The 26046-nt window shown below is 43.5% G+C and overlaps 1 protein-coding gene across 1 annotated transcript in view; it reads right to left on the bottom strand.

The window, feature by feature from the left end:
* Positions 1 to 312: 312 nt before the first annotated feature.
* The window catches only part of pcca (propionyl-CoA carboxylase subunit alpha), a 165589-nt gene continuing 139855 nt past the window's right edge, over positions 313 to 26046 (bottom strand). The window contains exons 21-23 of the mRNA XM_034184973.1: positions 18147 to 18287; positions 11767 to 11844; positions 313 to 481 (exon numbers count right to left, since the gene is read on the bottom strand). Coding sequence (XP_034040864.1) covers positions 413 to 481; positions 11767 to 11844; positions 18147 to 18287 — 288 coding nt within the window. The 3' untranslated portion in view covers positions 313 to 412. The remainder of the gene's footprint in view (positions 482 to 11766; positions 11845 to 18146; positions 18288 to 26046) is intronic.

Here is a 26046-nt window from a genome sequence, read left to right as displayed (position 1 = left end):
ACTACTGTATGTCTCCCTGTGACAGACTGGCATCCTGTCCACGGTGAACCTGCCTCTCACCCTGTGACTGCTGGAATAGGCTCCAGCCCCCGTGATCCCTAACTGGAATAAGCAGGTTTGGAAAATGGATGGCTGTTCATATATAAAATGAAATAAACTGAATTGAAATGGATGTTCCTACGATCTCCTAGATCCACTGGGAACGTTCAGTCGGAATCAGGGAATTCTGCGTGTTGGACTTAAGATGATGAATAAGTGAGAAAAAAAAACACAAACATGGTTTGTGTTGAATGATTTTTGATTTTTATTGTTAGTTCCTGTTCAGTCTGTCAATAAATGTCGATCTTTGTCTGTGGACAGACGGGATCTGAACCCATCCTGATGCTGACAACAAGGGTCAAAGGTCTTCATGTTACTCCAATTCCACCAGCAGGTCTCCTTCTCCCACCGTGTCCCCTGGTTTACAGTGGACAGTCTTCACCTGGACACACACACACACACACACACACACAGTGGAATACACGTCAGTGTTTGAGTGCTGTGCACTGACATTTTTGACCTTCCCAGAGGTCATGAGTGTATGTGAAATCATCTGACCTGCTGCAGTTCAGCAAGTGTTACAACCGCGAGGCTTCGGTCAGAATATTATCAAGTCTTTTTTACTGGTGTTTCAATTAATCTAAAATAAGTTGTTTTAAACCCTGTTTGTTGTGATACTCGATCAGAGTGACAGCAGACAACAACAAAATAAACACAACTCTGTGCCTCGGTTAGTAGTTAGTCTAAGTAGTGAAAAACTTAAACCGCACAGTCGGATTAAATCAAATATATATATATATATATATATATATATATATATATATATATATATATATATATATATATATATATATATATATATTTACAGTGAGGAAAATAAGTATTTGAACAGCCTGTGATTTTGCAAGTTCTCCCAGTTAGAAATCATGGAGGGGTCTGAAATTTTCATCGTAGGTGCATGTCCACTGTGAGAGACATAAAAAAAAAAATAAAAAAAATCCATAAATCACAATGTATGATTTTTTTAATAATTTATTTGTATGTTACTGCTGCAAATAAGTATTTGAACACCTGTGAAAATCAATGTTAATATTTGGTACAGTAGCCTTCGTTTGCAATTACAGAGGTCAAACGTTTCCTGTAGTTTTTCACCAGATTTTCACACACTGCAGCAGGGATTTTGGTCCACTCCTCCATACAGATCTTCTCTAGATCTTTCAGGTTTGGAGTTTCAGCTCCCTCCAAAGATTTTCTATTGAGTTCAGGTCTGGAGACTGGCCAGGCCACTCCAGGACCTTGAAATACTTCTTACGGAGCCCCTCCTTAGTTGCCCTGGCTGTGTGTTTGGGGTCATTGTCATGCTGGAAGACCCAGCCATGACCCATCTTCAATGCTCTTACTGAGGGAAGGAGGTTGTTTGCCAAAATCTCGCAATACATCACCCCATCCATCCTCCCTTCAATACGGTGCAGTCGTCCTGTCCCCTTTGCAGAAGAGCACCCCCAGAGTATGATGTTTCCACCCTCATGCTTCACGGTTGGGATGGTTTTCTTGGGGTTGTTCTCATCCTCTAAACATGGTAAGTGGAGCTGATTCCAAAAAGCTCTATTCTGGTCTCATCTGACCACATGACCTTCTCCAATGCCTCCTCTGGATCATCCAGATGGTCACTGGTGAACTTCAAACGGGCCTGGACATGTGCTGGCTTGAGCAGGGGGACCTTGCTTCCCTGCAGGATTTTAAACCATGACAGCATCATGTGTTACTAATGTAATCTTTGTGACTGTGGTCCCAGCTCTCTTCAGGTCATTGACCAGGTCCTCCTGTGTAGTTCTGAGCTTTCTCAGAATCATCCTTACCCACAAAGTGAGATCTTGCATGGAATCCCAGACCGAGGGAGATTGACAGTCATCTTGTGTTTCTTCCACTTTCTAATAAATAATCAGAACAGTTGTTGTCTTCTACCAAGCTGCTTGCCTGTTGTCCTGTAGTCCATCCCAGCCTTGTGCAGAGTGTGTGAACAGATGTCTTTTATACAGGTAACAAGTTCAAACAGGTGCAATTAATACAGGTAAAGAGTGCAGAATAAGAGGGCTTCTAAAAGAAGCAGCAGTAACACAAATATTTTATTAAAAAAATCATACATTGTGATTTCCAGATTTTTTTTTTTTTTTGATTATGTCTCTCACAGTGGACATGCACCTAAGATAAAAATTTCAGACCCCTCCATGATTTCTAAGTGGGAGAACTTGCAAAACCGCAGGGTGTTCAAATACTTATTTTCCTCACTGTATAAATATATATTTTTTTCATGGTCAAATCAAGAATCAAATTTATTCCCAAGTAAGTTTGCACATACAAGGAATTTGATCTGGTGCATAAACAACAATAAAAGAAAAAAAAAAAAACACTTCTATAAGAAGTAAAAAGAGTCAAATAGACAAACTATATTCACTGTTAAATAAATAAGCTGTAATGGGATGGAACCGGATGATCCTAGGAGCTATGTTGTCGGGGGCTTTGTGCTCCCTGTAGGGCAGGGGTGGGTAACGAGGGCCGAGACACTGCAGGTTTTCCTTGCAACCAATCACCTCACCAGGTGGGTTGCTGATGAGCTTCTCCCCTGCACATAAACACCTGGTCATCAATGAAGTCACCTGCTGAGACACCTGAACATTAATGAAATCACCTGTGAAGGTGACTGGTAGCAAGGAAAACCTGCAATGTCTCGGCCCTTTATGGCACATGATTGCCCACCCCTGCTGTAGGGTCTCCCAAGGCAAACAGGTCCTAGGTGACGGGTCAGACGAAGGGCAGTTAAGAACCTCCATGACCAGTAAAATTCAAGGACCGAGACGTCGCCCGGTATGGCAAAGCCGGGGCCCGACCCTGGAGCCAGGCCTGGGGTTGGGACTCGTGCGCGAGCGCCTGGTGGTTGGGCCTTAGCCCATGGGGCCCGGCCGGGCTCAGCCCGAAAAAGCGACCTGGGCCCGCCCTCCTGTGGGTTCACCACCTGCAGATGGGCCCATGGCGGTCGGGTGCAGCGAGGATTGGGTGGCGGTCGAGTGCGGGTGGCCCGGCGGCCCAGTCCATGCTCACAGCCCCTGTCGGAGCGCTATCTATAGTACCCCTCCCAAGGACTCCAGGAAGGTCGGGCACTCTACACTGCCGCTCGGCCCGTAGGCCGAGACAACGGAGTTGGGTACCAGAGCCCAAGGTGTGCATGGAGGTAAGCTTGACTATCTCTAGTTGGTATCTCCCAACGACTGGCGGAACCCTCTGTCAGCGAGGTCTTCAACTCCCACCTCCGGGAGAGCTTCTCCCAGATCCCGGGGGAGGTTGGAGACACGGAGTCCGAATGGACCATGTTCTCCACCTCCATTGTCGATGCGGCCGCTTGTAGCTGTGGTCACAAGGTCTCTGGTGCCTGTCGCGGCAGAAATCCCCAAACCCGGTGGTGGACGCCGGAATTAAGGGATGCCGTCAAGCTGAAGAAGGAGTCCTACTTATCTTTGTTGGTAGGTGGGACCCCGGAGGCAGCTGACAGGTACCGGCAGGCCAAGCGTGCCGCAGCCATGCGGTCGAGGAGGCAAAAACTCGGGTCTGGGAGGAGTTCGGGGAGGCCATGGAGGAGGACTATTGGTCGGCCTCGAAGAGATGCTGGCAAAACCGTCTGACGCCTCAGGAGGCGGAAGCAGCTCTCCACCCGCACTGTAACAGTGCGGGTGGGGAGCTGTTGACCTTGACTGGGGATGTTGTCGGGCGGTGGAAGGAGTACTTCGAGGATCTCCTCAATCCCATCGTCACATCTTCCAAAGAGGAAGCAGAGACTGGGGACTCAGAGGTGGACTCATCCATTTCCCAGGCCGAAGTCACTGAAGTGGTTAGAAAGCTCCTCGGTGGCAAGGCTCCTGGGGTGGATGAAATCCGTCCTGAGTACCTTAAGTCTCTGGATGTTGTGGGACTGTCTTGGCTGACACGCCTCTGCAACGTCGCGTGGCGATCGGTGACAGTGCCTCTGGATTGGCAGACCGGGGTGGTGGTCCCTCTGTTTAAGAAGGGGGACCGGAGGGTGTGTTCCAACTATAGGGGGATCACACTCCTCAGCCTCCCCGGTAAGGTCTATTCTAGAGTACATTGGGAGGAGGCCTCGGGGAAGACCCAGGACACGCTGGAGGGACTACATCTCTCGGCTGGCTTGGGAACGCCTTGGGGTCCCCGTAGGACAGGGGTGGGCAATGAGGGCTGAGACACTGCAGGTTTTCCTTGCAACCAATCACCTCACCAGGTGGGTTGCTGATGAGCTTCTCCCCTGCACATAAACACCTGGTCATCAATGAAATGACCTGCTAAGACACCTGAACATTAATGAAATCACCTGTGAAGGTGACTGGTAGCAAGGAAAACCTGCAATGTCTCGGCCCTTTATGGCACATGATTGCCCACCCCTGCCGTAGGAGCTAAGGGAGGTGTGTGTAGATCGGGAGGTCTGGGCGGCTTTGTTTGAGCTGCTGCCCCCGCAACCTGACTCCGGATAAAGCGGAAGAAAATGGATGGATGGATGGGATGGAACTGTGCAAAAACAGGTGAGTGGTGTGCAGCTGTACAGTCCCCTTCAGTACAGAGATGATCAGTCTGTACGTTGCGGGTAGTGAGGGGAGCAGGGTAAATGGGGATCTCTGGTATTATTTATTAGTCTAGCTGCTGATGGAAAGAAGCTGTTTTTGTGTCTTGAGATTTTGGTCCTGATGGACCTCAGCCATCTGCCAGAGGGGAGGGTGACAAACAGTTTGTGTCCTGGGTGAGAGAGATTGGCCACAATCTTCCCTGCTCACCTCAGGGACCTGGAGGTGTACAGGTCCTGTAGGGATGGCAGACTGCAGTCGATCACCTTCTCTGCTGCATGGATGATACGCTGCAGTCTGCTCCTGTCCTTAGCAGTGGCAGCAACGTACCAAACAGTGATGGAGTAGGAGATGATGGACTCGATGGCAGTGTAAAAGTTCACCATCACAGTTTTTGGCAGGTTGAACTTCCTCAGTTGCCGCAGAAAGTACAGTATTTAGTCAGTCCCTGATTGTGCAAGTTCTCCTACTTAGAAAGATGAGAGAGGTCTGTAATTTTCATCATAGGTACACTTCAACTATGAGAGACAAAATGAGAAAAAAAAATCCAGGAAATCACATTGTAGGATTTTTAAAGAATTTATTTGTAAATTATGGTGGAAAATAAGTATTTGGTCAATAACAAAAGTTAAACTCAATACTTTGTAACATAATCTTTGTTGGCAATGACAGAGGTCAAATGTTTCCTGTAAGTCTTCACCAGGTTTACACACACTGTAGCTGGTATTTTGGTCCATTCCTCCATGCAGATCTCCTCTAGAGCAGTGATGTTTTGGGGCTGTCGCTGGGCAACACAGACTTTCAACTCCCTCCACAAATTTTCTATGGGGTTGAGGTCTGGAGACTGGTTTGGCCACTCCAGGACCTTGAAATGCTTTTTACGGAGCCACTCCTTCATTGCCTGAGCAGTGTTTGGGACCATTGTCATGCTGGAAGACCCAGCCACATTGCATCTTCAATGCTCTCACTGATGGAAGGAGGTTTTGTCTTAAAATCTCACGATACATGGCCACGTTCATTCTTCCCTTAACATAGATCAGTCGTCCTGTCCCCTTTGCAGAAAAACAGCCCCAAAGCATGATGTTTCCACCCCCTGGCTTCACAGTAGGTATGGTGTTCTTGGGATGCAACTCAGCATTCTTCTTCATCTAAACATAACGAGTTGAGTTTTAACCAAAAAGATCTATTTTGGTTTCATCTGACCACATTATATTCCATATGCTCTCTGGCAAACTTCAGACGGGCCTGGACACGAACTGTCTTAAGCAGGGGGACACGCCTGGCACTGCAGGATCTGAGTCCCTCTCTGCGTAGTGTGTAGTCTTTGTTACTTTGGTCCCAACTCTCTGCAGGTCATTCATCAGGTCCCTCCATGTAGTTCTGGGATTTTTATTCACCGTTCTTATGATCATTTTGACCCCACGGGATGAGATCTTGCGTGGAGCCTCAGATCAAGGAAGATTATCAATGGTCTTGTATGTCTTCAATTTTCTTACAATTGCTCCCACAGTTGATTTATTCACACCAACCTGCTTGACTATTGTAGATTCACGCTTCCCAGCCTGGTGCACATCTACAATTTTCTTCCTGGTGTCCTTTGACAGCTCTTTGGTCTTGACCATGGTTGAGTTTGGAGTCTGACTATTTGAAGCTGTGGACAGGTGTCTTTTATACAGATAACTAGTTCCAACAGGTGCCATTTATACAGGTAACGGGTGGAGGACAGAAGAGCTTCTTAAAAAGAAGTTACAGGTCTGTGAGAGCCAGAAATCTTGCTTGTTTGTGGGTGACCAATACTTATTTTACACCATAATTTACAAATAAATTCTTTAAAAATCTACAATGTGATTTCCTGGATTTTTTCTCGTTTTGTCTCTCATAGTAGAAGTGTACCTATGATGAAAATTACAGACCTCTGTCATCTTTCTAAGTAGGAAACTTGCACATTCCAGGACTGACTAATACTTTTTTTTACCCCACTGTACATCCTCTGTTTTGCTCTCTTGATGAGAGAGCTGACATTCAGCTCCCACTTGAGGTCCTGGCTGATGGTGATCCCCTGGTAAGGGAAGGACTCCACAATGGTGACTCGAGAGTCACACAAGGTGATGGAGCGGCCAGGACTGGGTTCTTTTCGGGAAGACTGATTCTTTTTTTTTTTCCTCTCTGTCCAAGGTGCGGATGATGTCATGTGCTGGATTTGACAAATGCATAATTTCTGAAGGGAGGCAGAACGGACTCTGCGCGGGAAACAGGCCCCACTGATGGATGACCCTGTCTGTGGACTGAACGCTTGTATGGACTCAAATTCACCTTTTGTTATGTTCTGTTAAACTTTGCTAAATCTTGTAACTATTAGAATAGCCTAAGCCAGTGGTGTCCAAAACTATTCCAGAAAGGGCAGAGAGGGTGCAGGTTTTCGTTGCAGCCACTGACTTCAGCAGGTGATTTCTCTGATGAACTCGTCCCACCTGCTCAAAGTGATATTAATCAGTGAAATCACCTGCTAAAGTCAGTGGCTGCGACGAAAACCTGCACCCTCTCGGCCCTTTCTGGAATAGTTTTGGACACCAGTGGCCTAAGCCGACTCGTCCCCATCAGAGATGAGTCCAATGAGGGTCGTTTCGTCTGTGAATGTCAGGAGCTTCACAGAGTTTGGCTGGAGGTGCATCTGTTGGGTACAGGGAGAAGAGTAGTGGAGAAAGAACACAGCCTGGGGGAGAGCTGGTGTGTGGAGACGTGTCTTGCCAGCTTCACGTGCTGCCTTCTGTTGGACAGGAAGTCAGTGATCCATCTACAGGTAGAGTTGAGCACTCCAAGCTGTGAGAGTTTGTCCTGCAGCAGAGACAGGATGATCGTGTTGAAAGCAGAGTTGAAGTCCACAAACAGAATCCTGGAGTAGGTCCCTGGAGAGTCCAGATGCTGGAGGATGATGTGGAGGGCCGTGTTGACAGTGTCATCTACAGATCTGTTTGTTCTGTATGCAAACTGCAGGGGATCCAGGAGTGGGTCAGACATGGCTTGAAGTGTGTGAGGACAAGGCGCTTGAAAGTCTTCATCACCACAGTGGTCAAGGCGACGGGTCTGTAGTCATTAAGTCTGAAGTTCTTTTGTTTTTTGGGGATGGGGATGATGGTAGAGGCCTTGAAGCATGCTGGCACCTGGCTTGTCTCCAGTGAGGTGTTGAAGTTGTTTATGAACACTGGGGACAGTTTGTCTGTGCAGTTTTTCAGTATGGATGGGGAGACAGGGCGTTGCATGAGTCCTGTCTCTTGAAGAGCCTATTGACATCCCTCTCATGAATGGAGAGAAGCGTGGTAGGAGAGGAGGTGGGGGTCCTTGCTGTAAGGAGTTGTGTGGGGGAGCAGACCCCAGTTGCGGTGGGGGAAGAGGTGCTGAAGGGTTGGATCTGGTAATCAAAGGGGATGGTATTTGGACTGTCCCATTGTCTTTCAAATCTGCAGTAGAACCCCTTCAGCTGGTTGGTCGGACGAGGGTCCTTGATAGAGTGGAGCAGGTTTGGTTTGGAGTCTGTGATCTGTCAGAGGCCCTTCCACACAGAAGGCTGAGAACTGGTGTTGAAGTTTCTTGGCATATAGTCATTTAGCTTCTCTAACCGCCTTCCCAAACCTTTACTTTGACTCTTTAAACCTCACCTTGTCCCCACTCCTGAAAGCCTCCTCCTCTGCAGTCTCATCGGTCTGAGTTTAGGACTAAACCACGGTTTGTGGTGTTATACCTCACTGTGGTGTGTGACAGTATGCAACAGTCCTCAAAGAAACGCATGTATGAGGTCGCAGCATTTGTGTACTCATCCAGACTGTTGGTGGTAGTCTTGAACACATCCCACTCTGTGTTTTTCAAATGTGCCTGAAGATCCTCCACAGCCTCACTGCTCCACTCTTAAATGCCCTCACTACAGGTTTGCAGAGCGTAGTTTCTGCCTGAAGGCAGGAAATGAAGTGACGTGGTCAGAGTAGCCCAGAGCAGCACGTGGAACGACATGACTGTTCATAGTTATGTAACAGTGACCAGAGTTCTGTCCCTCTCTGGTCAGACATTTGGTTGGCAAGCGTGTGTTGTGCCTCCTGGCAATTTGGCCCCAGAGTGGGATGAAAATACTGACCAGAATGAATGAGGTGGCCTCACAGGGGGAGCAGAACGGTTTTCAGTTCATAAAAAAGTTTGCAGATCAGGAGAGCAGTGCTGTTGGAGCACTGTCACATCATTACACCAGCCACTGCTGATGTAAAAAAAGATTCCACCACCCCTTGTTTTGCCAGAGAAGAGAAAGAAAAGATGGAAGCCTGCCAGCTGCAGCGCAGAGCTCAAAGTCGATCCACAGAGCCACATCTCCATGAAACACAAAACTGCAGATGTAGAGAAATCTCTGCTTTTCCTCACCAACAGCTGGTGTTTGTCCATTTTTAATTTGCAGGGAGTGCACGCTGGAGAGGAGTATTCCTGGAAGCGGTGTACAGTGAAGCAAAGCGAAGCTGCACAAGTGCGTCTCCCCAAGCACATCCTTTCACTGCACAGGCCAGGGTGAGGGCACCTTTGGCCAAGATGCCAAATAAAACCAAAAACGGGAAACAAATCCTCCGGATGTTGTCTGTTAATCTGTTTGCCATCGACCTTTTTATAAAAACCCTTTTGTGATCGAGTTGAATGTAAAACAAGTGGAAACGACAGCAAACTGTTCTCCGCTGAACAGATTCTATTTCCACTCACTAACTGTTGCTGCTCTTTTGTAACGCAGCATCATATTATAGAAGGACTTTAACCATGCACATTATTTAAATACTTCAGCATAAACACATTTTAAGGGGACGGCTTTTCTACAGCTTTTACTTCATTCAACACCAATTCAAACCACCAGGCCTGTAGCCGGGGGGGTGGTTTACCATTGTTGGCAGGGGGTCTGCTCTGGAACCCAGAATATTTTGGGTTTTTGATGCTCAGTTTTTTTGATGACTGTTTTCTCACCCTGATCCCCCTCGGTTTAGTTGTTCGCTTAATGTGTGTATTTGTATTTTCACTTTTTCTTTGGCTTCAACCAAAATTGACATCACAACCTACCTGTTTGTTTGATCAGATTACAAACCACAAGAGCTGTAATCAGTTTCATATTTGTGGCTTCCCTCATTCTAACTGGCTGATTTTAAAGCTCGAATCCCAAACAGACCCAGTAATGCTGAGCTTAGACATTACATTAAAAAACGATGTTGCTTCACATCCCACTTTAGTTATGCAGAACAGTTAAATTAACTACACTTATTTTCTATACTGGCTCATCAATTAAACTGAGTCCAGAACTACAGTAAAACCTAGGCCCAGAGTAATACGATTAAACATTTTAGTTATTGCAATTATTATTATTCTTAGTAGTAGTAGTATGAAAAATGTCTTCAAATGTGGACCTTTAATCAAGGGGTGTTGTGGAGGCCACATCTGTCCACAACACAGTCTTTGCGTCTGGATGCGCCCCTGGTTTAGAGTCTCTGAGCAGGAACGATAAAGAATTTGTGTATTTATGTAGAAACCACGACCTGACTGAGAGGTAAGAAGGTTTTATCAGCATATTTTACCGTCATGCCGTCTCAGGAACAGATTTTAGGAGGGGATTTTTTTGGGGGGTTAGTGTTTTCACCAGAAGGACAGATGCAGTGGGACAGACACAGAGGAACAGACAGAGGGACAGACACAGAGGAACAGACACAGAGGAACAGACACAGTGGGACAGATAGAGGGACAGACACAGAGGAACAGACAGAGGGACAGACACAGAGGGACAGACACAGTGGGACAGACAGAAGGACAGACAGAGAGACAGACACAGATGGACAGACACAGAGGGACAGACAGAGGGACAGACAGAGGAACAGACACAGAGGGACAGACAGAGGAACAGACACAGAAGGACAGACACAGGGACAGACACAGAAGGACAGACAGAGGGACAGACACAGAGGGACAGACAGAGGGACAGACACAGAAGGCCAAAGAGGAACAGACACAGAAGACAGAAAGGACAGGAGGACAGAGGGACAGACACAGAGGGACAGCAGAGGGACAGACACAGAAGGACAAGAGGAACAGACACGAAGACAGACAGAGGACAGACAGAGGCCAGACACAGAGGGACAGACAGAGGGGACAGACAACAGAAGGGACAAACAGAGGAACAGACACAGAAGGACAGACAGAAGGACAGACAGAGGGACAGACACAGACTTGCCACCAGGAGAAAAAGAAACAAGCAAAAAAAAACCCTAGACATTCTTAAAAAACAAAATACATTTTTGAATGTGTCATATTTTAGATCTTGTGTCCAGCCGTGAGGACAAATTGACGGAAATCCGTTGTTGCGATGGACAACTTTATATCCCTGTAGTCAGTTAGTCTGACTAGTGACAAACTCAGTAACCAAACAGTAAGATGATACTTTTTAACATTTTATTTCAGCAGATTATAATGCCGCCCCTTAGCGGCGCTCAATTCAAGCTAACATCGGCGTCTTCGCGTCACAATACTGCTAAACTGCACAACAACACAATAACACCGTTTATAGGACGGAATTAAACATACGTGAGTTATTTAAGGACCATCAGTATTTTAATGAACCAGCACGTCACAGACACACTTACTGGCTGTGATCATAAGTGAAGTATATTTGATTCATCAACTCATATTGTCAGAAATACTATGACGAAACAAACATATTCAAATAGTTATTGTTGTTTTGGAGATTTTATCTACTTTATTCATTGGGGAACATTGGCCAGATGAAGGTGGATTTTTGATGAGTACAATAATATCTGATCTAGAATTTACACAAAGTTGTCTTTTTGAAGATAAATTGATCAGATCTGTGATTGTTGATTATTGCCAAAGTCCTTCCAAAGAAGAGAACAAACTTTTCCGTCATGTTAACATCCAAACGTTCTGATGACAAAATTCACTTTCTGATTTTTGAACATCAACCAGGACAAAATAACTGTTAAATTAAATTAAACACTGGATATTTCCCATGTCTGGATACTGAGTTTAAAGCTGAACTATAAATGTTGGTTTTAAGAGCTCTTAATTTTTATTTTTTTACCTTCGCTTGCTTGACGGCGGTCAGACTGTTTTGCATCTTCATGGCTTCAATCACACAGATCTCCTGACCCTCAGCCACCTGAAACACAACCACAACACAATCACAAACCAGTGTTTTGTGGTCAATAACGATGTCACAGGGAGAAAATATGCCATTAAGAAGTAAAAAGAAGATACAGGCTGCAGCGACGAGGCTATGCCAACAGAAACGGTAACGTTGGCCTGCATCCGCAACACCCCAATGAAACCATGGTTAATGCCTCGTCTGGACTACAAAATAATATCTCCAAACAGTTCACGGATATTAACCAGAAGCTGGGAGAAAACGGCAGGAAAAATAGAGGCTACTTGAAAGAGACTCGATGAAGCTGAACAGCACATCGGCGAGGTGGAAACATCTGGCATGGAGGTGCAGGAGGTTTTTACCCGATGCAGAAAACTCAGCTTGAACTGAAAGCAAGGATTACTGAGCTTGAGGAACACTCACGTCGTAACAATATTCAGATTTATGGTAATGCTTCACTTGTGGAGAACTTTATAAAACTGAACTGGGTAAAAGCAGCGGCCTGAACGATCTGGGTATTGAACACGCACATGGAGCAGCTGGACCTAAACCCGCTGAGACTGCCCCCCCAAGACTGACGGTCATGAGGCTTCTGAAATACACCACCAAGGAGAAGACCATCAGCACGGCGTGGAGGAAAAAAACATCCTGGATAGGAAAAGGGTGTAAGGTGTGATGGAAAAAATGAAGGAATACACATCGATCAAGAAAGTTCTGACAGAAGAGTGAATCAGATTCCACACACCAATGACTAAAATGCATGTTTTTCTGGAGTCAGGGACCATCACTTATGAAAGTGTGGACCAGGCCACCCAGGACCTATGAGCAAGGAGCCTCACAATACCACCAAGACCTCAGGGTGCACAGAGAGAAGTACTGTGACCGAGCCCCCACTGAGAGAAGGTGAAGAGTGACCGGTACAGAACCAGAGGTGGATACCAGCAAAGGATCAGACAAGATCCGTGGATTTAACAGACTGGCTGAAACGGACAGCGAGGACTGTTGATCCATTCTTTCCCCTGTTTGTTCACCTGAAGCACAGCAGTGATCAGAATTTAATTTTCCTCTTCCACCCTTAAACTGTTTAGTTTGAACACTGCTAGCGTACAGAGGACATTAACGGATTAAATCTGGCTATTTTAAGGTAAGAACGAGGGAGTCAGTCTACAGAGTCTGAATAACAGCCAACCACATAAATGACCTGAGGGGACCCCCACCACCCTGTGGGCCAAACACCCCCCCCCACACACACACACACACGAGGCCCCCGGGCAGCCTCTTTTTTTTATTTACTGTTTTGTTCTCACTGTTGCAGCCGTTCTGTGCTCATTGTTCATACAAACTGTTCATTGTTGTGGACCGTGAGTGTATGTCTGAGAGAAGGCCGGCCTACACACGGCTAACACAGAATTTAAGGTCGTCACTCTGAATGTACACAGTCTGACGAGTCCTATAAACAGGAGTGAAATGATATCTGAGGTAAAGAGAGAGAAGGCAAAAGTTACATTTTGGCAAGAGACTCACTTAACAGCCAAGAGCATGAACAAAGAAAATGGGTTTTAGACGCACCTATTATTCATCACTCAAAACAGGACGCAAGAGGGGTGTGGCTATTCTGATGCCAAACTCTGTTCATTTTGAGCTTCTGTCAGAACCAAAGACAAAGAGGGCAGGTTCATCATGGTCAAGGTTAAGTTAGATGATACGAGGTGACTTTGCTAAATGTTTATGCATCTCCAGCTAGCAACTGACTACTGAAACAATCCTGCAAATGGTGACAGAAGCAACAAATTCAGCACAATACTCCTTAGACATGAACTCTTTGAAAAAACCGATTGGCCACTTGAATTTTCAAGAGGCAGCCAGGTAGGGCTCAACTGAAGAATTACACAGGGGTCAAAATTAAAAGATGATCCAATCATATTGAAAACTACACCACATTATTGCCTGATCATAAAGATTCCAAAAGTTTGGACTGTCTGTGACTGAATGTTATAGAGTTATGGGGTAAAAAAACAGCAGAATGGTGACAAAGGTCAGTTTCAGTTTGTACAGGGGTCAAAAGTTAAGTTGCTCCAATTTTGGTAAAATGTGGTGCAAATTACTGGTTGAGTTAATAGTATGAATAAATGGAATAGTTTTGAGGGAGGGTGACAGTCTAGTGGTTAAGTGTTGGGCTTGAGACCAGAGGATCCTCTGTTCAAATCCCCACCTGACTGGAAAATCACTAAGGGCCCTTGGCAAGGTCTTTAATCCCCTAGTTGCTGCCGGTGTGTAGTGAGCCACCTTGTATGGCAGCGCCTTGACAACAGGGTGAATGTGCGGCATTATTGTAAAGCACTTTGAGTGTCTGATGCAGATGGAGAAGTGCTGTATAATGTTGAATGTTTGATGTGCAAAGTAAGGTCAACAAGGTCGATGTCCACTGTGACATATGTTACCCCTGTAACATGATTAACTAGTATGACACATGGTGCAAACTATAACTGTTAAAAACCAGAATAACTCAACCAATAATTTGTATCACTTTTTACCAAATTGGAGCAACTTAACATATATTATTCTAGTTGTATTATTCTGAACACTACTGTAAATCTGAGGAGGAATGGACAACATGTGGAGATATACGGTAGTGTTCAGAATAATAGTAGTGCTATGTGACTAAAAAGATTAATCCAGGTTTTGAGTATATTTCTTATTGTTACATGGGAAACAAGGTACCAGTAGATTCAGTAGATTCTCACAAATCCAACAAGACCAAGCATTCATGATATGCACACTCTTAAGGCTATGAATTGGGCTATTAGTAAAAAAAAAAAAAAAAAGTAGAAAAGGGGGTGTTCACAATAATAGTAGCATCTGCTGTTGACGCTACAAACTCAAAACTATTATGTTCAAACTGCTTTTTAACAATCCTGTGAATCACTAAACTAGTATTTAGTTGTATAAGCACAGTTTTTCATGATTTCTTCACATCTGCGAGGCATTAATTTTGTTGGTTTGGAACCAAGATTTTGCTGGTTTACTAGTGTGCTTGGGGTCATTGTCTTGTTGAAACACCCATTTCAAGGGCATGTCCTCTTCATCATAAGGCAACATGACCTCTTCAAGTATTTTGACATATCCAAACTGATCCATGATACCTGTATGTGATATATAGGCCCCACACCATAGCAGGAGAAACATGCCCATATCATGATGCTTGCACCACCATGCTTCACTGTCTTCACTGTGAACTGTGGCTTGAATTCAGAGTTTGGGGGTCATCTCACAAACTGTCTGCGGCCCTTGGACCCAAAAAGAACAATTTTACTCTCATCAGTCCACAAATATTCCTCCATTTCTCTTTAGGCCAGTTGATGTGTTTTTTGGCAAATTGTAACCTCTTCTGCACATGTCTTTTATTTAACAGAGGGACTTCGCAGGGGATTCTTGTAAATAAATTAGCTTCACACAGGCATCTTCTAACTGTCACAGCACTGATCAATGGGTGAGCCTTTGCCATTCTGGTTATTCTTCTATCCAATTTGATGGTTGTTTTCCATTTTCTTCCACGCGTCTCTGTTTTTTTTGTCCATTTTAAAGCATTGGAGATCATTGTAGATGAACAGCCTATAATTTTTTGCACCTGCGTATAAGTTTTCCCCTCTCCAATCAACTTTTTAATCAAACTACGCTGTTCTTCTGAACAATGTGTTGAACGTCCCATTTTCCTCAGGCTTTCAAAGAGAAAAGCATGTTCAACAGGTGCTGGCTTCATCCTTAAATAGGGGACACCTGATTCACACCTGTTTGTTCCACAAAACTGACCAACTCACTGACTGAATGCCACACTACTATTATTGTGAACACCCCCTTTTCTACTTTTTTTTACTAATAGCCCAATTTCATAGCCTTAAGAGTGTGCATATCATGAATGCTTGGTCTTGTTGGATTTGTGAGAATCTATTGGTACCTTGTTTCCCATGTAACAGTAAGAAATATACTCAAAACCTGGATTAATCTTTTTAGTCACATAGCACTACTATTATTCTGAACACTACTGTAAATGGAAATGTACCAGTTCACAGATCTGGAGGGAATTCAGCTGGAAAAATCTGATAAGATATTTTATTACACCCGTTCAGAAATGTCCCTACGATGGAACCCCCCCTGTATGTTGTAGAAACTGTGGTAACCAACATGCAAACCACCACCACATTTTCTGTGACTACCCAGTTATCAAGGACTTCTGGAGAGAAATACACATGGCTCTACAAGACATTTTTAAGGGTGTAATGCCTCTCAAGATCAAGACTACATATTTTGGAAATTTACACCAGAAATGGTTAAAAAAAGACAAATTTATTGAACATTTTGTTGGTCGCAGCTAAAAAGGCATTAACCAGGAAATGGTTATTACAGGAAAGTCCGACTTTAACTGGATGGATGGACATTTACAATATGGAAAAGATAACAGCATGTGTCAACTATAAATTGGAACAGTTTACCTCACACTGGATAAAATGGATACACTATGTAACATCTCATAGGCCTGATTTTGTTTTCTCAGATCATTAGTTAAGTTTTAATGACAGTTTACTCCCTAATTGTTTTGGTTCTATTTGCGGCTTTGTTTTTTGTCTAATATTGCTTTACAGCATTTTGTTTCGGGGTATGTGTGCTTTTGAAAAAATTGTAAACTGATGTTGACAGTATGAGGATGATGAACACACAGCACTTACAGTATGTTATGTATATATATATACATAACATATATATATGTACTTGGCCCCACAAATCTTAGAAACATGGTGTCTAACCAGATCCTTACTCTGGATGGCATTACCCTGACCTCTAGTAATACTGTGAGAAATCTTGGAGTCATTTTTGATCAGGATATGTCATTCAAAGCGCATATTAAACAAATATGTAGGACTGCTTTTTTGCATTTACGCAATATCTCTAAAATTAGAAAGGTCTTGTCTCAGAGTGATGCTGAAAAACTAATTCATGCATTTATTTCCTCTAGGCTGGACTATTGTAATTCATTATTATCAGGTTGTCCTAAAAGTTCCCTAAAAAGCCTTCAGTTAATTCAAAATGCTGCAGCTAGAGTACTGACGGGGACTAGAAGGAGAGAGCATATCTCACCCATATTGGCCTCTCTTCATTGGCTTCCTGTTAATTCTAGAATAGAATTTAAAATTCTTCTTCTTACTTATAAGGTTTGGAATAATCAGGTCCCATCTTATCTTAGGGACCTCATAGTACCATATCACCCCAATAGAGCGCTTCGCTCTCAGACTGCAGGCTTACTTGTAGTTCCTAGGGTTTGTAAGAGTAGAATGGGAGGCAGAGCCTTCAGCTTTCAGGCTCCTCTCCTGTGGAACCAGCTCCCAATTCAGATCAGGGAGACAGACACCCTCTCTACTTTTAAGATTAGGCTTAAAACTTTCCTTTTGCTAAAGCTTATAGTTAGGGCTGGACCAGGTGACCCTGAACCATCCCTTAGTTATGCTGCTATAGACATAGACTGCTGGGGGGTTCCCATGATGCACTGTTTCTTTCTCTTTTTGCTCTGTATGCACCACTCTGCATTTAATCATTAGTGACTGATCTCTGCTCCCCTCCACAGCATGTCTTTTTCCTGGTTCTCTCCCTCAGCCCCAACCAGTCCCAGCAGAAGACTGCCCCTCCCTGAGCCTGGTTCTGCTGGAGGTTTCTTCCTGTTAAAAGGGAGTTTTTCCCTTCCCACTGTCGCCAAGTGCTTGCTCACAGGGGGTCGTTTTGACCGTTGGGGTTTTACGTAATTATTGTATGGCTTTTGCCTTACAATATAAAGCGCCTTGGGGCAACTGTTTGTTGTGATTTGGCGCTATATAAATAAAATTGATTAATTGATTGATTAAGGTGATCGGGATCAATTAAAAATCTTCATGGCAGCAAGTATAAAGGCTGAAACAAGGCGGTGGCTCTGTGGGGACGCTCCCACTATCAACCAATCACAAACCGGACCCAACACACTACTTTCTGTTTAAGACTCCAGAAGGACAAATATGATGCTCTGTGGGGACATGGGACATGTACCTCACAACAAGAGGACATCACCTGCTTTGTCTTTGATTCATGGTTTATAAGATCAATACTCTTATGTCAGTGTCTCCAGTGCTGAGCTCTGATCGCTGCTGTTCTCAGTGTTGTTAATGAATCTTGTTTAGTTACTGTTTGTAAAATGTTCTTTGAAAAAATTGAAAAATAAATTAGAAAAAAAGGCTTCAACTTTTTTAGCGTGTTGGAACTGGACATGCTTATGGAATGTTGGCGTGATGTTTTACCGTGTCTCCGGGTCTGATGGACACACTCACCACCGTCCCCGGCATCGGGGACCGCAGCTGGCTGCTGGTGTCTTCTGGAACCTTTTCAGGCATGAAGCAGTTCAGCTGAGCAGCCAACGTGGACAGAACTCGAACCTTAAACTATACCCAAAGACAACGCAGGAGTCAGACATTAACCACAGACTGCAGTACAGACAACAGACTGCAGCACAGACAATAGACCACGGTCTGGTGGAGGTTGTGCAGCGGGGTAAAGGTTCCCGTCTCCAAACACTGGTTAATGAAGACATTTTATTTAGTTATTGTTGTAAGTCTTAAAGTCCTGCACTCAGACATTTGTTCTACCTGAAAACATCTGACAGTTGACAGAGAAGTTATGTTCCTGAGGATTAATATTACTGCTGAACAAAAACAGAGCTGTCACTGAAAATGTTAACAGACATCGGAACAGGCCACGGAACAGGGGATTAGAGACCCTGCAAGGCTTATGATGAATGTGGATGTGGAATCCATGAGCTTAGTAGAGAAATTAGTGCAGAAAATCCACTATGGTTTATATGCCAGGGAGCACAATTCATCAAGTTGAGACTGTGGCCTGTTTCTGTAAAAATCATAGTGGGATATGCTTTGCAAACTTAATACCCATTACTACATTGGATGATGTTGAAATTGAGGATGGCCCGGTGGTTGTTCCAACAATATCAAAGATTTCATGTCTGCTACCTACAACTCGCATGGAAAGCTACAAACCGGACCTATTACTCTGATTTGATCAACAAAAACAAGCATAACTCAAAGTTCTTGTCTGACACGGTGGCAACCCTTATTCATGGACAACCACCTGTAGTTCGCTCTCCTTTTACAGCACAAGATTTCCTGGATTACTTCAAGAAGAAAATATCAATCAATCAATTTTTTTTATATAGCGCCAAATCACAACAAACAGTTGTGATTTGGCAACTATATTTGGCAACAAAATAGAAGACATCAGGTTAAACATATCCCAGCATGCCTTAATCCAGCTACTACACCCTGCTATTGAGGTGGGTGCCATTACTGAGGTATTACCGAGATTTACAGAATTTGATAGTATCTCACTAGGCATGCTGACAAAACTCGTATCAACAACAAAAAGCACAACCTGTTTATTTGATCCTATACCAACAAAACTGTTTAAATCTGCAGTGATTAAACCATTACTTAAGAAATCTAATCTTGACCCTAGTGTACTGAAAAACTATCGGCCGATATCAAATCTATCATTTTGCTCTAAAATTCTAGAAAAAGTGGTGTCACGGCAGCTCGTGGACTATCTTACTGAGAATAATCTCTTTGATCCACTGCAGTCTGCTTTTAGAAAATATCATTCCACAGAGACGGCTCTCACTAAAGTGGTGAATGATCTTCTGCTTACAATGGATTCAATCAATCATTCAATCATTTTTTTTTTTTATATAGCGCCAAATCACAACAAACAGTTGCCCCAAGGCGCTTTATATTGTAAGGCAAGGCCACACAATAATTATGTAAAACCCCAACGGTCAAAACGACCCCCTGTGAGCAAGCACTTGGCTACAGTGGGAAGGAAAAACTCCCTTTTAACAGGAAGAAACCTCCAGCAGAACCAGGCTCAGGGAGGGGCAGTCTTCTGCTGGGACTGGTTGGGGCTGAGGGAGAGAACCAGGAAAAAGACATGCTGTGGAGGGGAGCAGAGATCGATCACTAAAGATTAAATGCAGAGTGGTGCATACAGAGCAAAAAGAGAAAGAAACAGTGCATCATGGGAACCCCCCAGCAGTCTACGTCTATAGCAGCATAACTAAGGGATGGTTCAGGGTCACCTGATCCAGCCCTAACTATAAGCTTTAGCAAAAAGGAAAGTTTTAAGCCTAATCTTAAAAGTAGAGAGGGTGTCTGTCTCCCTGATCTGAATTGGGAGCTGGTTCCACAGGAGAGGAGCCTGAAAGCTGAAGGCTCTGCCTCCCATTCTACTCTTACAAACCCTAGGAACTACAAGTAAGCCTGCAGTCTGAGAGCGAAGCGCTCTATTGGGGTGATATGGTACTACGAGGTCCCTAAGATAAGATGGGACCTGATTATTCAAAACCTTATAAGTAAGAAGAATAATTTTAAATTCTATTCTAGAATTAACAGGAAGCCAATGAAGAGAGGCCAATATGGGTGAGATATGCTCTCTCCTAGTCCCCGTTAGTACTCTAGCTGCAGCATTTTGAATTAACTGAAGGCTTTTTAGGGAACTTTTAGGACAACCTGATAATAATGAATTACAATAGTCCAGCCTAGAGGAAATAAATGCATGAATTAGTTTTTCAGCATCACTCTGAGACAAGACCTTTGTAATTTTAGAGATATTGCGTAAATACAAAAAAGCAGTCCTACATATTTGTTTAATATGCGCTTTGAATGACATATCCTGATCAAAAATGACTCCAAGATTTCTCACAGTATTACTAGAGGTCAGGGTAATGCCATCCAGAGCAAGGATCTGGTTAGACACCATGTTTCTAAGATTTGTGGGGCCAAGTACAATAACTTCAGTTTTATCCGAGTTTAAAAGCAGGAAATTAGAGGTCATCCATGTCTTTATGTCTGTAAGACAATCCTGCAGTTTAGCTAATTGGTGTGTGTCCTCTGGCTTCATGGATAGATAAAGCTGGGTATCATCTTCGTAACAATGAAATTTAAGCAATACCGTCTAATAATACTGCCTAAGGGAAGCATGTATAAAGTGAATAAAATTGGTCCTAGCACAGAACCTTGTGGAACTCCATAATTAACTTTAGTCTGTGAAGAAGATTCCCCATTTACATGAACAAATTGTAATCTATTAGACAAATATGATTCAAACCACCGCAGTGCAGTGCCTTTAATACCTATGGCATGCTCTAATCTCTGTAATAAAATTTTATGGTCAACAGTATCAAAAGCAGCACTGAGGTCTAACAGAACAAGCACAGAGATGAGTCCACTGTCTGAGGCCATAAGAAGATCATTGTAACCTTCACTAATGCTGTTTCTGTACTATGATGAATTCTAAAACCTGACTGAAACTCTTCAAATAGACCATTCCTCTGCAGAGAAAAGGAAGGTTGGAGATTGGCCTATAATTAGCTAAGATAGCTGGGTCAAGTGATGGTTTTTTAAGTAATGGTTTAATTACTGCCACCTTAAAAGCCTGTGGTACATAGCCAACTAACAAAGATAGATTGATCATATTTAAGATCGAAGCATTAAATAATGGTAGGGCTTCCTTGAGCAGCCTGGTAGGAATGGGGTCTAATAGACATGTTGATGGTTTGGATGAAGTAACTAATGAAAATAACTCAGACAGAACAATCAGAGAGAAAGAGGTCTAACCAATACCGGCATCACTAAAAGCAGCCAAAGATAACGATACGTCTTTGGGATGGTTATGAGTAATTTTTTCTCTAATAGTTAAAATTTTGTTAGCAAAGAAAGTCATGAAGTCATTACTAGTTAAAGTTAATGGAATACTCAGCTCAATAGAGCTCTGACTCTTTGTCAGCCTGGCTACAGTGCTGAAAAGAAACCTGGGGTTGTTCTTATTTTCTTCAATTAGTGATGAGTAGTAAGATGTCCTAGCTTTACGAGGGCTTTTTTTTATAGAGCAACAGACTCTTTTCCAGGCTAAGTGAAGATCTTCTAAATTAGTGAGACGCCATTTCCTCTCCAACTTACGGGTTATCTGCTTTAAGCTACGAGTTTGTGAGTTATACCACGGAGTCAGGCACTTCTGATTTAAGGCTCTCTTTTTCAGAGGAGCTACAGCATCCAAAGTTGTCTTCAATGAGGATGTAAAACTATTGACGAGATACTCTATCTCACTTACAGAGTTTAGGTAGCTACTCTGCACTGTGTTGGTATATGGCATTAGAGAACATAAAGAAGGAATCATATCCTTAAACCCAGTTACAGCGCTTTCTGAAAGACTTCTAGTGTAATGAAACTTATTCCCCACTGCTGGGTAGTCCATCAGAGTAAATGTAAATGTTATTAAGAAATGATCAGACAGAAGGGAGTTTTCAGGGAATACTACGGTTCTGGTGCTGTTAGATCTCAGTGCTGCATTTGATACAGTGGATCATCATATTCTACTCGACAGACTCCATAGATTCAGCTTGGGACTCCGACAAGGGCGGTCACATCTCCTCCACTCTCCCTGACCTCTAGTAATACTGTGAGAAATCTTGGAGTCATTTTTGATCAGGATATGTCATTCAAAGCGCATATTAAACAAATATGTAGGACTGCTTTTTGCATTTACGCAATATCTCTAAAATCATAAAGGTCTTGTCTCAGAGTGATGCTGAAAAACTAATTCATGCATTTATTTCCTCTAGGCTGGACTATTGTAATTCATTATTATCAGGTTGTCCTAAACGTTCCCTGAAAAGCCTTCAGTTAATTCAAAATGCTGCAGCTAGAGTACTGACGGGGACTAGAAGGAGAGAGCATATCTCACCCATATTGGCCTCTCTTCATTGGCTTCCTGTTAATTCTAGAACAGAATTTAAATTCTTCTTCTTACTTATAAGGTTTTGAATAATCAGGTCCCATCTTATCTTAGGGACCTCATAGTACCATATCACCCCAATAGAGCGCTTTGCTCTCAGACTGCAGGCTTACTTGTAGTTCCTAGGGTTTGTAAGAGTAGAATGGGAGGCAGAGCCTTCAGCTTTCAGGCTCCTCTCCTGTGGAACCAGCTCCCAATTCAGATCAGGGGAGACAGACACCCTCTCTACTTTTAAGATTAGGCTTAAAACTTTCCTTTTTGCTAAAGCTTATAGTTAGGGCTGGATCAGGTGACCCTGAACCATCCCTTAGTTATGCTGCTATAGACTTAGACTGCTGGGGGGTTCCCATGATGCACTGAGTGTTTCTTTCTCTTTTTGCTCTGTATGCACCACTCTGCATTTAATCATTAGTGATTGATCTCTGCTCCCCTCCACAGCATGTCTTTTCTTGGTTCTCTCCCTCAGCCCCAACCAGTCCCAGCAGAAGACTGCCCCTCCTGAGCCTGGTTCTGCTGGAGGTTTCTTCCTGTTAAAAGGGAGTTTTCCTTCCCACTGTCGCCAAGTGCTTGCTCACAGGGGTGTTTTGACCGTTGGGGTTTTTATGTAATTATTGTATGGCCTTGCCGTACAATATAAAGCGCCTTGGGGCAACTGTTTGTTTGTGATTTGGCGCTATATAAAAAAATTGATTGATTGATTGATTCATCTACCTGTTGTCACATGTACAGAAGGACCTGGATTGTCATTCCTACACTCAGATTGTTATATTTAATAAAAAATAATAAGCGCACACAGCAGCTCCTGCTGCCGCTGATGCTGCATTCAAGCACCGGCAGAAATTACACAACTTTTTCGTTGTTTCAAATTCAACAGTTGCTTGTGGCAAAATAATTAATTATATCCACACAAAAGATTAATTCTGGCCTCTGTAAGGTGCCTGAGCCCATTGAAGCTGCCCCCCCACACAGATAAAACAAAATCCAAGCAAGCAGGCTGAGTTTGTCCTGTAATTTCTGATGTACACGAACGCAGCAGCAGCCTCAGCGCTCACAAACCGGCTTCTGCGCTGTGTGAAAACGTTCAGCTGCTCCAACGAAGTCAAATTAAACAATAACGTTACAAAAACTACACAAACGCTTAAATGACATAAATGACATAAACGACAGCAAAACGAGACACAGACAAATTGAGGTTTTTGTTGCCCTTCGTTTCAACAGTTTAAAAATCCTGACGAAGCGCCAGCTGCAGGAACGAGGCTGCGCGAAGGTTAAACGATGCCAACGACAGTCAATGAAGGTCCAGATTTCTTGTTTCGTCAGGGCTTCGTCACCCTTCATTAAGTGCAGTGTGACTGGGCCATTACATTGTCCTTTGACCTCCACTGTTTTTTTCCACCTGCAGAATATAGTGAAGATTAGTCCCATCCTGTCTATAGCTGATGCTGAGACCCTGATTCATGCATCTGTCTGTTCTAAATTGGACTAGGGTGAATAAGAAGTCTGCGGGTCACAGAGCTTTCTCCTACCGTGTCCCTGTTCTGTGGAATGATCTCCCTGCGTCAATAAAACAGTCAGATTACAGAATCTTTAAAGTCTGGACTTAAGACGCACTTATTTTCCCTTTCCTTATTATCCCTTTCATTTATATATTTTACCGCAGTCCAGCATTAGGGCTCTCCAATTGGTTCAAAATGCTGCTGCCAGACTTTTGACACGAAGCAGAAAGTTTGACCACATTACACCCATTTTGGCGTCTCTTCACTGGCTTCCTGTCCCAGTGAGATCAGATTTTAAGGTTCTGCAACTAGTCTATAAAATTGTCCACGGACTGGCACCTCCCTACCTAGCTGACCTAATTAAACCTTACGTACCGGCCTGGGCTTTGCGTTCTCAGGGTGCAGGACTACTTTGTGTCTGTAGGGTGAATAAGAAGTCTGCGGGTCACAGAGCTTTCTCTTATCGTGCCCCTGTTCGGTGGAATGATTCTCCCTGCAATCAATAAAACAGTCAGATTCTGTGGAGACTTTCAAGTCCAGGACTTAAGACGCACTTATTTTCCCTTTCATAGTGGCTAGCATACTGTACAGTTTTGTTTTATGCTTTTACTCTTTTAATTCATTTATTAGTAATTGGAGCGTGCGCGGCCTCAACTTCACCTAAATTCTGGTCTTTTAGTGAAGCTTAGGGCTTGCGGCCGGTGATCACCTTAGTATTTCTTTTGTTTTTCTTGTTGTTTAATGCTGGCAATTATACAGTATTTCTTGTCTTTCTGATGCCTGATTCTGTTTTTTCTCTGTTTAAGGTGCAGAGCTCCATCCAGAGATGGGAGTTGTGTTTGTGTTGGCGATCCTCCTGTCCTGTGCGCCAACAGCAATTCTTGTATATTCGTCCGTGAATTGTTCTGTGAATTATTTCTGTAATTTATGTTTGTATCATGGCCCAAAGTAGAGGGTCACCCCTTTGAGTCTGGTCTGCTTGAGGTTTCTTCCTCAGAGGGAGTTTTTCCTTACCACTGTTGCCTGGGTGTTAGTAAGGTTAGACCTTACCTGTGTGAAGCGCCTGAGCAGCTCGTTTGTGATTTGGCACTATATAAAGGAAATAAATTGAAAAATGAATTGAAATGACATTTATATGGCTAGCATACTGGCATAGTAATGTTACTATGCTTTACTCTTTTAAATTAATTTTATTAGGCATTGTTTTGTAATTTGTGTCGGTAGCATAGCCCAGCAGAGCGGACACCCCTTTGAGTCTGGTCTGCTTGAGGTTTCTTCCTCAGAGGGAGTTTTTCCTTACCACTGTTGCCTGTGTTCTTGGTAGGGTTGGACCTTACTTGTGTGAAGCACCTTGAGGCAACTTTATTGTGATCTGGCGCTGTATAAAATGAAATAAATTGAAATTGAAACCTCAAACCTGAAAGTGTAACAAAAGTCAGCGTGGTCTTGGTCAGGGGAATGTGTGCATAATTATTAGGCAGTTGAAGGACTGACACATGAAGGTTTTCCTGGATAGTTGTGAGACCTACTGATGGTCTGTGATAATAACTGCTCTGTGAGGTAGCAGCAGTGACAGCTCTGTCCCCTTCAAGGACGTGTGTCCACACATAATCCAGTGTATCTGGGGTTTTTCCAGGTTTATTTGATTTATTTTCACTTTGAGACAAATTAATTAATATTTAAAATAAGCAACATTCAGCCTTATTTCAGTCAGCACACGTGTAATGTCCTCAAGGTCTCTTTTAGTGCTGCAGAGTCCTGTTTAAAGTCTGTGACGCCAGTGGACACAGTACAGCGCAGAGACGTGTGGAAGACGTTGTGTTATGTGTAGGATCACATACAGAAATGA

The sequence above is a fragment of the Thalassophryne amazonica genome, chromosome 13, assembly GCF_902500255.1.
Source record: "Thalassophryne amazonica chromosome 13, fThaAma1.1, whole genome shotgun sequence".
Classification (NCBI taxonomy): domain Eukaryota; kingdom Metazoa; phylum Chordata; class Actinopteri; order Batrachoidiformes; family Batrachoididae; genus Thalassophryne; species Thalassophryne amazonica.
This window is presented reverse-complemented; position numbering and strand designations above follow the sequence as displayed.